The sequence below is a fragment of the Juglans microcarpa x Juglans regia genome, chromosome 3D (assembly GCF_004785595.1).
Source record: "Juglans microcarpa x Juglans regia isolate MS1-56 chromosome 3D, Jm3101_v1.0, whole genome shotgun sequence".
NCBI lineage: Eukaryota > Viridiplantae > Streptophyta > Magnoliopsida > Fagales > Juglandaceae > Juglans > Juglans microcarpa x Juglans regia.
Genome location: NC_054598.1, coordinates 26,046,910 through 26,063,995, shown reverse-complemented (window position 1 = coordinate 26,063,995; position 17,086 = coordinate 26,046,910). Strand labels below are relative to the sequence as shown.

Here is a 17,086-nt window from a genome sequence, read left to right as displayed (position 1 = left end):
AAAATAGCATTCTTTTTTTAAAAATAAAATAAAATAGCATTCTAGAAGTAAATAGTGCATCTCTAAAGATGTATTGACACTTATAATTATGAAAATATTTTCATATGCATAATTCAATATAGTCAATTTATGACCTAGTTTTGCAAATTTGTATTCACATTTACATATAGATAAATCAATGACAATGCTCTTACAATAAAGAAGCTCCAACTTATTGAAAGAGACCGGCCACGACTTATTCCTCCTTTGCACTCACACACACATACACGCACTCTCTCATTAGTCCTTCTGAACACATCGAACAGAACCTGCGGAGTTTTCTTTTATCCCATTGAATGGTAACGACAATACTATCCATTTCCTCTAATTTATTTTGAGTTGTTCCGTCTGTCAATGAAAAACGTAGGAACTTGATTTAGTTCTTCTCTCTTACAAGATGGACTCCAAGTCTATGCGCTTCATCACCCACCAGTCGTTCTTCTCTTCTGTCCGATCCGGCGACCTCAACTCTCTCAAACAGCTCTTTGATAAGCTTACGGGAGGCGAATCGTCCGATGGGTCCGCCGTCTCTGATCTACTGACTTTGCAGAACAACGAGGGCGAGACCGCCCTGTACGTGGCCGCAGACAATAATCTGCCGGAACTGTTCACCTACTTGCTCAGGTTCTCTGATCTTCAGACTCTAAAGATCAGGTCCAAGTCTGATATGGACGCCTTCCACGTCGCCGCTAAGCGCGGCCACTTGGGTATTGTTCTCATAGTCATACTGTGCGTGCCTTTGCTTTGGTTTTCCATTTTTTTTTGTTTTGGAAGTAGCTAAAATTTTCTTTTTCTTTATATTATTTTTTATTTATTGATCATTATTTCTGGGGTTTACTGCTTTGGCTGCAAGGATGGTAACCTAATTGTTACTCATTGTTACTTTTAAGCGCTAATCTTGAGCTAATAAATTTTTGCTTTCATGTTAGAAGTTTGGAGATTGAAATCTGATTGATAGGATGCATAGCTCTATTATGAACATGGGTGCGAGGAAGTACCTACTGTAGTTAAGGCTTTTCTTCTCCAGGGAAGAGCTTAATATTTTGTTTCGTATGAATGAATGAATGAATTGAACCTTCGATCATCAAACTCATCATGAAATGATTGCATTTATCTAGCTTCAATGAAAAACTGTGGAATCAAATTTTTTGTTGCAGCATAATGCTTTTATCTGCGATTTTGGCAATCTTCATGCCGTTCTAGAGGGAATGCATATTATGATTTTATTTCAGCCTTGAGAAAAAAAAAATAAAAGAGAGAAAAATCATTTGAATGGTTGTTTAATTGAAAATCATTTTTTTCTTATTCTGTTATACAAACGCAGAAGCAACCACAAGCAGCTACAATAAATCCCAGAGATTTATAAGATCCTACTGGAAAGTGACAAAATGTTGACCATTAACATTTAACATATGCATCTAGGACTTTACCATAGGTAACCTACCAGTCCATCTTGCTCAAGTTATTTTACATTTATTAAGTAGTGTTGGTAGGATTTTACCTTACAGCCTTGGAAGTATTTCATCTGCTAAAAGAAAGAAGGATTTCCTTTTTGGGAGTATGGTATTGACTATTATTTTCTTTAGGTATCGTGAAGGAACTTTTGGGCATTTGGCCTGAGCTTTGCAAGTCATGTGACTCCTCAAACACTAGCCCCCTCTATTCAGCTGCTGTTAAGGACCATTTGGATGTGGTGAGTGCCATCTTGGATGCTGATGCCACCTCAGTTAGGATGGTAAGGAAAAATGGAAAGACTGCATTGCACACGGCTGCCAGGTATGGCCTCCTTCGTATTGTAAAAGAACTTATTGAGCGTGATTCAGGAATTATCACAATCAAAGATAAGAAGGGCCAAACAGCACTTCATATGGCTGTAAAAGGTCAGTGCCCTTCAGTCGTAGAGGATTTATTGCTTGCCGATTGTTCTATACTGAATGAACATGACAAGAAGGGTAATACAGCTGTGCATATAGCCACAAGAAAAGGCCGTTCACAGGTATCCTTCTACTAGTTCTAAGAAAAATATCTAATTGCATTTGTGTTCTTATCGGATTTGTTTTCTCTAGAAAGTTTGCTTCCATTTTCTCAGCTAATATTGAAACTTAGATTATTAAGATTAGGAGCTTGCCATTTCAATGTTGTAAGAACTCATCTTGCAGTATCAGTAGCACTTGTCAAGTAGCATTCTCCTGCACAATTTCACCTCTGACCTACCAGAGTATTTTAATCACCTCTTATACAAATGCATATTGCCCTGTTAGTAATTTAAGATGAGGAAGAGGGTTAAGATAAGAATAATTTAATCATTTCCTTAACACGTGGCATTGCTTGAAGGCAGGATGTGACAGTTTGCGAGGCGCTAAGTCATAAGTGAAAAGACTACCTCAGTACCTCTTACATTTGTTAGCATTTACCATTTTCCTACTTATTAAAAAAAAGGAATTTAACATTAACCATGAAAGTGGATATAAATCCGTAGATGTACCATGTGAAGTCTTGTTGGGTGCTTATCGTCTTTTGTCATTGCCTGTCCTTCTTCTGGCTCTTATCGTGGCTGCAGTTAAAGCTATTGGAAACACTTTGCTCTTGTTATATCAATTGAAAGAAAATGACATCAAAATTATGACAAAAATTGTTAGCAATCCTGTAGGTTTTCATACCAACTAGTCCGCACGCATGCACGCTCTATCTGCAGGAAAAACTCCCTAAATTCGTTATAAGAATAGAAAAATTAAAAAGATTTTGACTTTTGTGGTACATACGATTGCAGTAGAACCGGAAGGATCTTATGGGAAGTGAAAATAGAAGAATCATTTGTGCAACAAATGATCATTTAAATGGTAGAGAAGTGTAAGAGATGGATAAGTGAATAATCACAACGGGTGAAGTGGAAAGGTTGGTGTTGTAATTAAAACAATAATAAAATTAAGGAACCACTAAAATAGGAAAAAAAAAAAAAGGCAATTAGGAAAATGCCGAGATGGCCGGATGAGAGTGAAGGAAATGATGTAGAAATTATATAGTAAATAAATAAATATAGGTATATCATACATGTATTGCCAAATTGCTTTTCTAAATTTACTCTAATTACTTTAATATGTAACCATGGCTATACTACCATGTTTATGCATCTTGCTTTTATTCTAGAAGCGCCATATCATATCCTTGTAATTTGTGCGATCACATTTCTTAGACTAAGCTTAGCTGAAAATTTGATGCCTCTGCTTGTGTTTGTTTATTCCCCTGTTGGTTGTTGTAATGAATACTATTCAAAAAATTTCAGATAGTGAGCTTGTTGCTTAGCTATACGTCTGTTGATGTCAACGCAATTAACAATCAGCATGAGACCGCAATGGATTTGGCAGATAAGCTGCCATATGGAGAATCGGCATTTGAAATCAAGGATTATCTGGTGGAAGCTGGTGCCAAGCATGCCAGACATGTAGGCCAAGAGGATGAAACAATGGAACTCAAAAGGACTGTCAGTGATATAAAGCATGAGGTGCACTCGCAACTCAAAGAAAATGAGCAAACCCGGCGGCGAGTTTCTGGTATTGCCAAGGAATTAAAGAAACTTCACAGAGAAGCTGTTCAAAGCACCACAAATTCGATAACAGTTGTCGCTGTTCTTTTTGCCTCAATAGCTTTCTTGGCTATATTTAACTTGCCTGGCCAGTATTTTACCGACCAACCAAATGCAGGGAAGTCTGAAATAGCTGGCAGTGTTGGTTTCAAAGTGTTCTACCTTTTAAATGCTACATCTCTCTTCATTTCTCTCGCAGTTGTTGTGGTTCAGATTACTTTGGTGGCCTGGGACACTAGGGCTCAGAAGCGGGTTGTATCAGTTGTTAACAAGCTAATGTGGGCTGCCTGCGCATGTACTTGTGGGGCGTTTCTGTCTATAGCTTTCGTAGTTGTTGGAAAGGGAAGCACCTGGATGGCTATTACTATAACCCTTACGGGAGCACCGATTCTTGTTGGGACTCTTGTAAGTATGTGCTATTTTGTTTTCCGACAACATTTTGGGATTTTCCGCGGTGACTCCCAGAGACGCATCAGAAGGGCGAGCGGGAGCAAGTCTTTCTCATGGTCAGTGTACTCTGCAAATATATCAGATCTTGATGACTATAACTCAGACCTCGAGAAAATATATGCTCTGTAGACAAAATCTTTAGAACTATGAGTTAGCTGCACAACATCTTCAAATGCATGGTGTTTATTTGAATGTAAGTAGTTGCTCGTGCAATGTAAGGTTAAGCAATTTCTATTTCTGAGTTTGTGCAAGGGGAAATTGGTGTGTATCATGGTTGACAAACAAAAAATGTTGTATATTTATGCATGAGGAAGTATATTATTAAGTGCAATCAAGATGAGCATTTTATATGGTTTCGTTTGATTGGGCCAAATAATCTATAATAAGCATTTAGGTAAAATACTGGTAGGAACCTTTGGGAAAAGATCAGGATCAGGGGTTGAATATCTGTGGTTGGCTATCTATTTAATCTACACACACACACACACGCCAAGTTGAGTTTCTCAGATTTCTAAGCACCTGTAAACTTTCATTTTCTTTTCTTTTTTGAGCACTCAGCTTGAGAAGAGAACCAGTTTTAGCTCACGTACCTTTCAGCGTTTCTGGTACAATAACATATACGAATAATTCTCTTTCTTAGACCCTGGGAATTGCAACCGAAGGTGCTATCCAGGATGTGCCCACGAGCCCCAGCAACATTCCGGTGGGTAAAACATGAAAAAAAGAATTAAGAAAAACAACAAAATGCATGTATATTTTTCTTAGAATTTGTGCACATGAATTAGATTACTTCTTATTTTGTATAAGGTTGCTGTAACAGATGCACATAAAGAAACATGCTGCATCTTCTAAAACAATGTTTCCCTCTAGCCCACGTGGTTTATGATTAAAAAAATACAACAGAACCACATGGGTATATCTTGCTTACAAAGTAAAAAAGAATAGCTCAGGAAAACCCTAGCTTATCTTACTTTGAAACCCTTTTCATTGTCCCAATTTCTATGACAACAAAACAAACTACGATATACAATTTTGCAAATTATACCAGATCTTTGCCATGGCACATGCCGAGAAGAGTGTACAATCAACCTTGATTAGAGGCAGGAAGCAGCAACAAAATCATAATGGTAATTGACCTGACCCTCTCCTTGATCTTGACGGAGGTCCACTCATGTCCCATGAAGCAGGGTCTGGAGGTTCTTCAGGTCCTTGCACCTCCTGTATACACAGCATCAATGTGATTGACAAAATATCAAGAGCATTCTTAAATGGAAATTAAGAGTGAAACTTGAAAAACAAAAGAACAAAGATGCAGATTAGATATAACGGTGTCTTTTACAATTTTCTGAGGCAGGCAACAGAAACTTTAGCTTCTGTGAATCCGGCCCCACACAACCATACCCAGTCTGAAAGGAGAAACAAGTATGTAATCTTTGCTGCTACATTTTGTGATTGCCATCAAAGTGGAAAGGGAGATCCCTTTCTGATGGACCTGAGATCTGTTTTCTTTCCTTTTTTGAACCAAAGGATATAGAAGGGGCTCTCCCTCCAGAGCTTAGTGAACTATTTCTATTTCTCAATATTTTTCTTCTTTTATTTTCTGTACAAATAAGAATATTGCACCTCATTGATTGTCAAAATTGTCATTCCACTTCTTGGAATTAACTCATCTGAATCACCATCGCCTGAAAAATTCTCATTATCAAGCTCACCGGTGCTGAGAATGTCAAAGAGAAGCTCAACAGACCTTTGATGATGAAGTGGTAGAACTGTTGCGTGATAGTGCCTGCACTTTTGTGTGCATACGATGCTGCCGCTGCATTTGCTCAAACTGTTGTAGCCTTGAAGCAAAGTTAATTCCATTATGTGAATTTGCACCATCCTGGATCCCATCTTCATCCTCAGAGATTTGCGAACCGCTTGGCACGTGATGTATAATTTGATAGGGATTCCCTGATGACGTTTGCCTAACTTGCTCACCATTGAAGGAATATGAAGGCACAGTTTTTAAACGGGTTTGCAGTATCTTAAATGCGGCACTTTGCTGCATTCAAGTGTCAAATTCAAGGTAAAAATGAATGAATGACACAACTAAAGCACAAAAATTCTATTCCATTTTGGAGTAAAAACTACCCAAGCAACTAGCATTAGAGCAAGATTAATATCCTTAAGAGCACAAAAATTCTATTCCATTTTGGAGTAAAAACTACCCAAGCAACTAGCATTAGAGCAAGATTAATATCCTTAGAATTTATGGAGCATCATACTAGTTGAACAAAGTTGAATTAATCACATACATTTTGACAACTCCTGTTTTCAGTCTCTTAATTTATCAAGTTCTAGCTGAGGGTTACCAGATTTTCCTATCCATCTCACAAACTGCAAACAGATCATGCATCTTAATTCATGATACTCCAAGTTCCAATTCCCCAAATTTGATGATCCACAATGATTTGATGAATATGTTATGAAAGATGGGGTAAGATAAGTAAATCAAGACCTGTGATCTGTTTATTTTATGTACATTGCGTACATAATTTAGTGTGCATACCCACTTACATACATAATTCAGTGTATCAGTGGGTTTCGAAAAAGGGGAATATTTTTACCAATAACAAAAAGCTATATGAAAAAAAAAAAAAAAAAAAAAAAAAAAAAAAACCCTCTTTGGGAACCATACCTGGGGAAGCAACATCAAAAGGCCATACAAGGCTTTTAACAACCATATATATCTTCCAGGTTCAAGAAGCTGCAAGAACCACATAATGGGTCAGGTACAGAACACACAAACTCTAACTTGGGGTGACATGCAGGAAAAATGAAGCAAAGATATCCCTTTACTTGCAATAAGAATTGAACCACCTACTTTGTACAAGAGTAACATGATATATCAGGACGGCAAAACTCCCACTTCAATCCAAACCCAAAGAACAGTGCTTGCAAAATGCTCATATGTCACACAATGTTCAACTAGCAATACATCAAAAGCATAACATATACTTGCAAAAAAACACACCAACGGAATAAAATAATATTTTCCACGCATATGGGTTTGTTCGCAAGACAAAGAAAGGATAATAATTTTATTCATCAATAAGGCATGCTACCCTCTTAGCTAAAAAGAAAAAAAGACACTTCCATCAGGTCGTGTGTGATAGTGCCTGCACTTGTAATATTGCCTTAATGGACACAAAAAAAGAGGTTGCCTCAGCAACAATTTTCCCCTTTATTTCAAAAAAAACTCTTTTTTTTTTTTCATCAGAGGCTAACACTGTGAATAAATTAACAAAATTATCCTCAGTTTCATTAGAGTCCGTGAGGGGGAATACCCTAAACACAAGAAGTATACAAATAACACCCTTTGACCAACCAACACTTTGATTTTACTTTAACTCATTAGATTCAGTAGTAGGTTTATTAATTGCACGTAATATCTGGAATGAGAGAAAAAAACATCGCACCTCCAACAGGGGAAAAAAGAGATGCAAACCAGATCCTAAAGTTCAACTGGTCAATAAACTCAAAAAAAAAAAAGCCAAAAAGATAGAGAGGAATCACATTTTTTATCTCACAAAAGAAGAGTTCCTTTTTTTTTTTTTTTTTATGTCAGGGAACCACTCCAAGGAATGACCCTTCGGACCCACCCCTTCAAAGTAAACTCTAGTCTCGTGCACCACACCCTCGGAAGTTTTCCTACACGGAAATGGTTAAATCGCCAGCTTTTCACCAGGGGGTGTGGCCCCAAAGGCTTGTTTGCGCCCATGAGGTGTTGAACATTGGACCTTGAAGGGAGTGATACCCCAAGACCAAGACCTTCACCACTTGGGCCAACCCTTTGGGGTTAGAAGAGTTCCTTTAATTAAAATCCCAACTAAATATTCCACATCAAGACATGGAGGTGCTACTCTCCAAACAGCTAAACACCTTCCACCGGCAATGAAAGAAGCCAGAATATCGATCATTCAGCAAGGTTAATCCAGTGCACCCAAAAAGAGAAAAAAACCATCATCGAAAGCACCTATTCCACCAACAATGATTCGAAAATGGTCTATTGCTTCCTTGTCCCATTTCCACATGTAACATCAGTTGAAAATGGGATTGTTCAAATTCCTAGAAACTCTTCTAAATCTACATGGGAAACAACTTTAGTGGGAGCGCTACACACCAAGTACAATTGACTGTATTACCGCACAGCACAAAGTACACACTTACGACTCCTCACCTTGAACGTGTGACTTCCTATAAGATTTCCATCAGATCACACTTTTCCATTCCCACCACCCTGAACAATAATGCAAGAGACAATTGGCAACCCATCACTCACAGCTCCAACTTAATGTTCCCCAATTGTCAATATGCCAATCCCAATTGTCAATATGACAAAAAAATGCTTAAATTCCAATGCATCCAACTCCCTGATTATCCTATGGAGTTAGCCGCATAAACATTAATGAATAATAAATAACTCTTTCATGACACCTCTCCCCACCAGACGTACTAAGAATCTGTGCCTGGATTAATAGAAACATACTCCACAAACTCCAGCCAGCCTAGTCCTTATCACTTTCCACAATCTCACCCAATGTATTCTCACCATATTTTCAAAGGAAAGACATCAGCAGTAGTAAGAGACCTTTTCAGTAATAATGACAATAGGAAATATTTTGTTGAAAATTCCAAGAGAAACAGAATAACAAGTAGTGAGGCAGGTTAGAGCCTCATCTTTCACTTATGCACCTGCAATCTAAGATAAGCAAAGATTGGAGTTTCCAGCAAGCGAATCAATTTATCCAGCTGGACCAAAAATTTGACATTGATATCTTCCTCCACCAGAGACTGAATCACAGCACTTGCATGCTGGTACGTCTGCCAAGCACAATAAACATGATCACTAAGTGCAACGAAAACCTAAAGGTCATACAAACAAGATCGCTTAATGCTGGAAGAATATTTGAAGATAAAAGGGGAAAAGAGAGTAGAGAGAGAGAGGTTAAAAAATAAATGGTTTACATGGAAATTTCAAAATACTCACCTGTGCTAATAAGCAAAGACTTATAATTGCCATGGGCGAATGACACCATGAAGCATACAAAGAAACAAACAAGTCCTTCCCAGCCAGATTCACCAGTGAATTTTTCAAAAGATCCCGGACCTCAGACAATTCAGACGATGCAAGTAAAATTAAATTCAAAGTCTGAAATAAACAGAAAAGATCAAAAGGATAAACAAAAGTTCACCTTACATAATTGCTAGATATTTGATGTAGGGAAAAGGAAAGAATATAAATAACGACGACATAAAGAGGAAAAAAAAAAGACAATTTGAAGAAAATATGATCTGTTTTATGACATCCTTGTTATACGACAACTTCTTATCTCTAGGCATATAATCTTAAGATGTTGCTTATTTTATTTCAGAAAAGTGTAGCAAATCGAATCATCTTGTCCTTTGGCAACTACAATGATAAAGGTTTATACAATTATCAGATATGTTTTTTACACATAATAATCACATAATTGACAGAACCTGAACCAAAATAGATGCAAAATGCAGGTCAGATTCTCCTTCTAGTATTGTTGAAAGTTCACGGTAGACCCTTTCAGGATCTAAAAGTACACAAAGCCGGCAGATTATTAGAGCACCACGCCTGAACAACAAACATAAAAATAATAAATGAAACGAGAGAAATAATATATTCAAGCTAATGTTCATAACAAATCATTAAGTAGACTAGGATTACTTTAGCAAGAACGAGACAAGGTAAGAAACTCACTTCGCCAGAAGAGAAATATCTATCCGGAAATTATGAACAAGGAAAACAAGAAGTTGGCGGAAGTGTGGAGGATCTTCTGCTATGCAGGCATGAACCTCAAGAACAAGGAGCACAACCTTTAACAGAAGGAAAACAATTTGATGCCATTTAGTACTCTTTACATGAAAGGTTTATCCATATAGTTTAAAATTTTAATAAAGTGACGACGTATTAAATCAAAATTCGTTATCTGTATGTTTATATGGATAAAGATTTTAGTTCAAAGGAATACCGTTACAAGAAAATGACGACTCCACAGAAAGAGATCTAGGGTGGAAAGAAAAGGTAAAGGGGTTTACCTTTTCAGCAAGTGCTTTTTCAAATGGACATCCATAGCTTACACCTGCGTAGGAAAAGGGGTTTACCCACTACAAGGGAAAACAAGCTGTCTTGAAAAAGCACTTGCTGAAGACTCCATAAGAGCAAACAAGCATTCTTGAAACAAATCTCTTCATCTAGTAACGAAATCTACCACTGAACTGAACATATTATGGTCCCAAATATATGTTCCTTTTTTTGAGTAAAATAAAAATCTTATTAAGCTGAAAAAAGAGTATTACCCCATTATAAGTATACAATAGATCCACGAAACTAGAAAAGGGGAAAAGGGCGAGAAGATCTTGAAAGGAAGAAACAGAAAAAGCTACATTGTTTTGGATCACTGTCCAGTGAAAAAGGGTATTAAGGAATAATGACAAGCTCTGACATTGACTTTTTGCATTCTTCAAAGCTATGCTCATTTCTCATTTCTCTCTCACCAAAGACTCCCCAATAAGCAAGAAGGGAGGGATCATTCTCCACAATAAAGTGCATTGATGGCTACCAAATTGTTCGTTCCAACATCTTAGAAGATCCAACACTCGGCAAGCATAACCTAATCAATCCCAACTATGCCAAAAACCGTATTGCACAAGGCACTAGCAACCTTGCAATGCAAAAGAAACTGATACAAAATTCCATTCTTCTTCCCTACACTACACCAATTAATCACTACGATGTCCCGTTTACTCACGTTATCCAGGGTAAGAATCTTCCCTAAAGCCACAGTCCAAGTCAAGAAGTTCGCTCTAAAGGGAGTCATATTCCTTCAGATAAGCTTCCATGAGGAAGGGGTGATAACATGGGCAGGTAACACATTGGATATGACTATACCTAGAACCTTCCTTTATTGGATGGGCCCCTGACAATTTTATCTTCACCATTGCATCCCACCCACCTCGAATACAACTGATCAAGCACTATGGGAAGAGGCCCACCACCCAATACATTAGCCTCCCTGACAGAATTGACACACTGAAATGATTCAAGAGAAAGTTGATAGTGCCCCGCCACATAAGCATCCTTTGGAGCAAGCGGTTCTGGATGCTTTTTGAATAACTTTGGGAAAGGATCTTTTAGAGATTGGTCACCACACCCTACATCATGAACAAAGCGGATCTTGGACCCATCACCAAAAAAATTCTAGGAAAGCCAGAAAACCCCCCAAGCCCTCCTTGTATTTATCTAATGACCAACCCTGTTAGGCCCATTTACTTCATGGGAATGCCAACCACCACCCAAGCTCCCATACTTTGTGTCCACTAGTACCCTCCAAAGGCTCTCTGTTTCTTGAGCATAGCATCATAGCTATTTCCTGGAAAGAGTACAGTTAAAGAGATATTTCTAATCTCGATTCCACCAACTTCAATCGGGGAACATACATTTTGTTCACTTCAAGAGATGGGGCTTGGGCTCTACCACCATTCCTCTCCACAAGAAGTCTCAATGCAGCTTCTCCAATTGGTTAGCAATTTTCAAAATTGGTGGGAAGAGAAACATATAATTGGTAGGCAATTTGGATAGCATTCTCTTGATCAATGTGCTTCTACCACCTTTAGACAAATACAACTACTTTCTTCCCACTAATCGACACTGTTTTCTATATAATACCATACCAAAATTGTTTTGGCTTTGAAGGAGCTCCTAAAGGAAGACCAAGATAAGTGACGGGAAAGTTAAAGATCTTATACCCAAGAATTTCCATCAGGTAGCTACATTCTCAACCCTACCAATCAGAAGCAATTCAGACTTAGACAACTTAATCTTCAAACCAAAGACGGCTTCAAAGCAAAGGAATAAGCAGCACAAGAAACAAAAATGATCTTCGCTTGCCTCACATAACACCAAGGTATATTTGCAATCCTAGATGAGAGCTATTGAGCCCAAATCCATTTCATCGTTAAGAATACCCTCCACACCGTAGTAGATATCATCCTGCTCAAAGCCTCCACATAACCACAAAATCAAAGGGGATACCATTCACCAATACTAAAAAAGGTACAGAAGATATGCACCACCTCTCATCAACAAATAAATTAGAAAACCCCAATTCACATGATCATTGACCTTTTCAATGTCCAAATTACACAACATCCACAACTCTCTTGATCTCAATCTACTATCAATGCACCCACTGGCCAGTCAAGAACTCGACTTGCAGTGACAAGCATTTTAAGAATTATAGACAACCAATTTGTTCCTTTGAGATGGGGCGATAGATTTTAATGGGCTTAATGTCCATGAATTTTCTTTTTTTGGTTGTAAATCCTAGTTAGGTATTACTCATGTATACATCTTGTGTACTTGGCTATGCCTTTTATTATGAATAAAACCTCTTGATAACCTACTAAAAAAAAGCATTTTAAGAGTTGAATATGACCTTTGAAAATACCAACTTCACAACACCTAAAGAGAGAGAGGTCACCAATCTCATCTAGTAGATCGACATATCAAGGTCAAGATTAGCCAATCAAGCCACTTAGTATAGTATATGAGGGAAAATTTTGTCAATGACCATAATACCAAACAAGCATTTCTGATGCATGATACTCGTGCCAACAAATATCATTATAGCCAAGGCAAACTCTAAACATAACCAGATGCAACTTTTAGGTACTGATAGAAGTAACTTGTCGAACAAGGATTAACAAAGGCTGCAGATGGTATAAGTACCAGCATCTGATCTAGCTTCACGAGAATACTTCCAAGCATACTATTTGCAGATTGCTCTCATACAACTTAAAGCATATATCTCATATTTAAAGACCAAAAATAATTGATCTCGTAGAGCATCCACATTTTAATAATAAGAACACACTTGCAACAAGCCCCCCCCCCCCCCCCCCCCCAAAAAAAACAAAAAAAACAAAACAAAACAAAGAAAAGTGCAAAATTTACATTAAAATATCTTCTTCTTTTTTTACAAGAAACTTTATTGAATGAAACTAGGCAAACATCATGTACACAGGAAGTATACAAAAGAAACACTTAATTGCATTCTAGAAACCAGAAAAGAAAACAAAAACTCCTGAGCATTCCCACCCTTGAGGACAATAGCCGAAAATCACTGCAGCAAAGAAGACAAAACAATTTCCAGATATCTCTACATTTCGCTCTTTGTTGTTGAAGCACCTCTCATTCCCTTCCATCCATAAACACCACATTATGCACAAAAGAATCATCCTCCATGCCGCTGCCAACTGAAAGCTACCATGCTGCCTATTCCAACATGCTAGTAGATCCACCACTCTCATTGACAAAACCCAACTCAACCCAACTCTACTAAGAACACCAACCCATAACTCCCTAGCCACCTCACAATGTAAGAGTAAATGATCAATCGATTCACCATTTTTCTTACACATGAAGCACCACTCCAAAACAATCATGCCACGTTTCCTCAACTTGTCTCCTGTCAAAATCTTCCCGAGTGCGGCTGTCTAAGTAAAAAATGCAACTTTTGACAGCACAAAAACCCTACAAATGCTCTTCCACAGAAAAGAGAATGGCTGCTGAACAAATAACACCTTATAATAAGATTTAACTGAAAACTTTTTGCTCCCCATGTGTTTCCACAGCATTAAAATATCTATCAATCTTTTGTGACTATTGATAGCTTAATCATCAAATATCCAAGTGAAATATTTTTTTTCTTGTTTTGGATAAGTAAAAGTAAAACTTCAGACAATTGGTAATGTTCACAACATCAAATAGTTGGTTAACAATATTGGATGTAAAGTCTCCTCTCTTCCCATAAATTACCTTGGTCTTCCTTTGGGAGCAACCTCAAGGGCTAAACTGGTTTGGGATATAGTGATTGAGAAGATTGAACATAGACCAGCAGGTTGGAAGAGATTGTAAATGTCAAAATGTGGTAGGATCACCTTAATCAAAAGCACTATGTCCAATTTACCAACGTATTTCTTACCTTTATTTCTAATTCTAGGAAGTGCGGCGACCCGTATTGAGAAGCTTCATCGCAATTTCCTTCGGAGTGGTTTAGGGGATGATTTCAAATTCCATCTGGTTAAGTGGGCTACGGTATGCTCCCCAATCTCTTATGGTGAGTTGGGAATTAGAAATCTAAGGATTTTCAATTATGCCTTACTTGGGAAATGGTTGTTGGTGATTGACTGCAAATATGGAGGTTTGTTGGGGGAGGGGGATTGGAGTACTAGGGAGGTACATAAGGTTTATGGAGTGGGTGTTTGGAAGCACATTAGAAGAGAGTGGGGATTTTTGCTCGTCACACTAGACTTGTGTTGGGAGATGGCTCTAGAATAAAATTTTAGAGCAACTTATGGTGCAGAGATATCACCCTTCAGGACTCATACCCTTCAATTTTCAGGATTGCAAGTGAGAAATAAGCTTTCATGGCTGATTTTATGGAGATATCTGAGGACCTAGTCAATGGAATGTGAACTTCATTAGGGTGGCCCAAGAGTGGGAAGGAAGTAAGCAGCTTTGAGGATTTCTTTAGTCTTCTATACTCCATGAGACCGAGCACTCAAGAATCTGACACGTTGTGGTGGATACCCGCAGGAAAATGTACATTCTCGATTCGCTCTTTCTATAAGTCTCTCACACAATCACAAAATAATCATTTTCCAAGGAAAAGGATCTAGCAAAATAAGGCGCCTCCAAATGCGGCAGTTTCTACTTGGACAACTTCTCTGGGTAAGATTTGACGATGGATAACTTACGGAAACGCAAAGTGATTATAGTGGATTGGTGTATATGTGCAAGAAAAGTAGGGAGACTGTAGCTTATTTTCTATTGCAGTGTGAGGTAGCTAGAGTTATGGGATGATGTATTCAGGAAGTTAGAGCTAGCCTAGGTTATGCCTGCCACAGTGGTTGGACAAATTTAGGAGATATTCCACAAATCACAGCTGTATGGAAGTTGGTTCCTATATGTATCCTGTGGGGCTTAAGGAATGAGCGTAATGACCGGATACTCGAAGACAAGGACTGCTCACTAGAGGAATTTAGATTACTTTTTGCTAGAACTTTATTTCTATGGGCCATAGCTGTAGATTTTAACGGCCTTGGTTTTCTTGATTTTCTTGTTTCCATTTCTTCTTCCTAAATAGGTGTTACCTCTTGTATACCATCTTGTGCACTTCGGCTATGCCTATTCTTATTAGAAAAATTCTACTTAAGCATCTCACACACCACACATTTTTTAATTTTTTTTTTTTTTTCCTTTTTCCCATAACAAGTATGAAGTGTATGGATGATGAGTAGAACAACTCAATTAGTTTAGTAAGAATAAAATAAAATTAAAAATTAAAAAAATAAAAATAGATAAGGTGTGTGGTGTGAGATGATGAGTGGCATCCCTCTTCTTATTAATACAATCGTTTACTTATAAAAATAAAATAAAACCTCATTAATAGAAAAAGGCATAGCCCAAGTACACAGAAAATATATATATATATTTTTTTTTTATAAGCAAATGATCTAGTGAAATATTGTAAGGGGAAAACACACTTTCCACCCTTTATCTAATATGCATTTTACACTATACACCCTGACTACTAAAATTGATGCATTACATCCTCCAACTACCAAAAATTAGCACCCTTCTTCAATTTTTCTGTTAAGATAGATGAAAAAAGGCAAGTGATACAATCTTAACAGTCATATCTTAACAAAGGGGACACATTGCAACTTTTTGGTAGGATTCATTTTCCATATTCATCTTTGTATCCATATCACTGAAAGTTTGCAAAGAGGTTACGAATTATGTCAATTCCCTCATTGGCAACTGCAAATTCCATACATTCCCTTTTTTATTTGCTCATTTTTTCACATCATCTTCGCTGAAAGATCACTCCACAAACTTGCACATTATCAAGTCTGGCCACTAATAGGGGGAAAAATTGCCATTGACTTTACCTAGATAATAATACTCCAGTATATGGCATTCCCACAATCAGAACATGCAATCTAGCCTCATCTTTTTACCCCTCAACAACATTTTCAACTGCCATCTTTGCAGAATCAACTCACTCTAAACTCATAGCTAATCCCAGAGGCCCAAGCAAAGAAAAGTGACATTAGTACAAATAAGGAGAAGGAAAACAGTGCTACCAATTCTGTAGAAAAATCAACTTGACAAAACAATACAAAACAAAAATGTACAATCTGGATGAATGGATTACCTCATCAGAAGGATCTGATAGTGCTTTCAGAAGGGCGTCAAATATGTCACCAAGGGAGCTTAAGACCTGTTGCAGGTAGAAAAACAAATTATAACCCTATAGAAACCAAAACATAAGAGTCAACAGATAATTATAAACAGAAATTCTGAGCCAAAGAAGTAAACTAGGAGAAATGGTTCAGTAATTAATTGGTAAAGCTAGGTTGTTACAAACTTTCGCCTCATCCGTTGATTTGATCCATCACTTATTTTTCCATCCTTTCTAGGTAATATAAACCATAAATGGAAATTAATGAATTATATATAACCAGGTTGGGCGGTTTCATGTGTTTTTCTTAAGAATGACTTAGCCAGAGGCCATGTCGCATATGTACCACGTATGCCACTCATATCTCTCCCTGTAACATACTCCAACAGGTGCAAATGAACTAAGCACAGTTGTTGCAAAGGAGCTGAGCCAATCAATAAGAAAAAGGAGCTTCACTCCGCACAAGCCATTAAATATATGCTCAAGATTAGTTCCTAGCGATAATAATTTTGAGCAAACATCTGATCACGGTTTGGTAAGAAACACACTTCGAAGCACCTCCTCGAACTTTAAAGCTAAAATTCATAATTAGTCGCCAGATACTGACAAGTCCATGATAGGCCCTCGGCTCCACAAAAGTCCACGCAAGTTGAAAGGTGGAAAAGGTAATTTATCACTTATGGACCACACA

The 17,086-nt window shown here is 37.6% G+C and overlaps 2 protein-coding genes across 9 annotated transcripts in view; one reads left to right on the top strand and one right to left on the bottom strand.

Annotated features, from left to right (window-relative positions):
- Nucleotides 1-215: 215 nt before the first annotated feature.
- On the top strand, nt 216-4,403 carry LOC121256305 (ankyrin repeat-containing protein At2g01680-like). The gene is made up of 3 exons (XM_041157055.1): nt 216-746; nt 1,626-2,035; nt 3,323-4,403. Exons 1-3 carry the CDS (start codon nt 437-439, stop codon nt 4,199-4,201), a joined length of 1,599 nt encoding a protein of 532 aa, XP_041012989.1. The 5' UTR covers nt 216-436; the 3' UTR covers nt 4,202-4,403.
- The window catches only part of LOC121256304 (protein VAC14 homolog), a 25,791-nt gene continuing 12,513 nt past the window's right edge, over nt 3,809-17,086 (bottom strand). For 3 of the 8 annotated variants that reach the window (XM_041157052.1, XM_041157048.1, XM_041157054.1), the window contains 9 exons: nt 16,369-16,434; nt 10,184-10,252; nt 9,846-9,961; nt 9,599-9,719; nt 9,105-9,266; nt 8,810-8,980; nt 6,753-6,821; nt 5,820-6,116; nt 4,844-5,290 (listed from right to left, as the gene is read on the bottom strand). In XM_041157052.1, coding sequence (XP_041012986.1) covers nt 5,192-5,290; nt 5,820-6,116; nt 6,753-6,821; nt 8,810-8,980; nt 9,105-9,266; nt 9,599-9,719; nt 9,846-9,961; nt 10,184-10,252; nt 16,369-16,434 — 1,170 coding nt within the window. In that variant the 3' untranslated portion in view covers nt 4,844-5,191. Of the gene's footprint in view, nt 4,140-4,662; nt 4,738-4,843; nt 5,291-5,819; nt 6,117-6,752; nt 6,822-8,809; nt 8,981-9,104; nt 9,267-9,598; nt 9,720-9,845; nt 9,962-10,183; nt 10,253-16,368; nt 16,435-17,086 lie in introns of those variants that run through there. The other 5 variants (XR_005938967.1, XR_005938968.1, XM_041157050.1 and 2 more) reach the window with 5 other exon arrangements.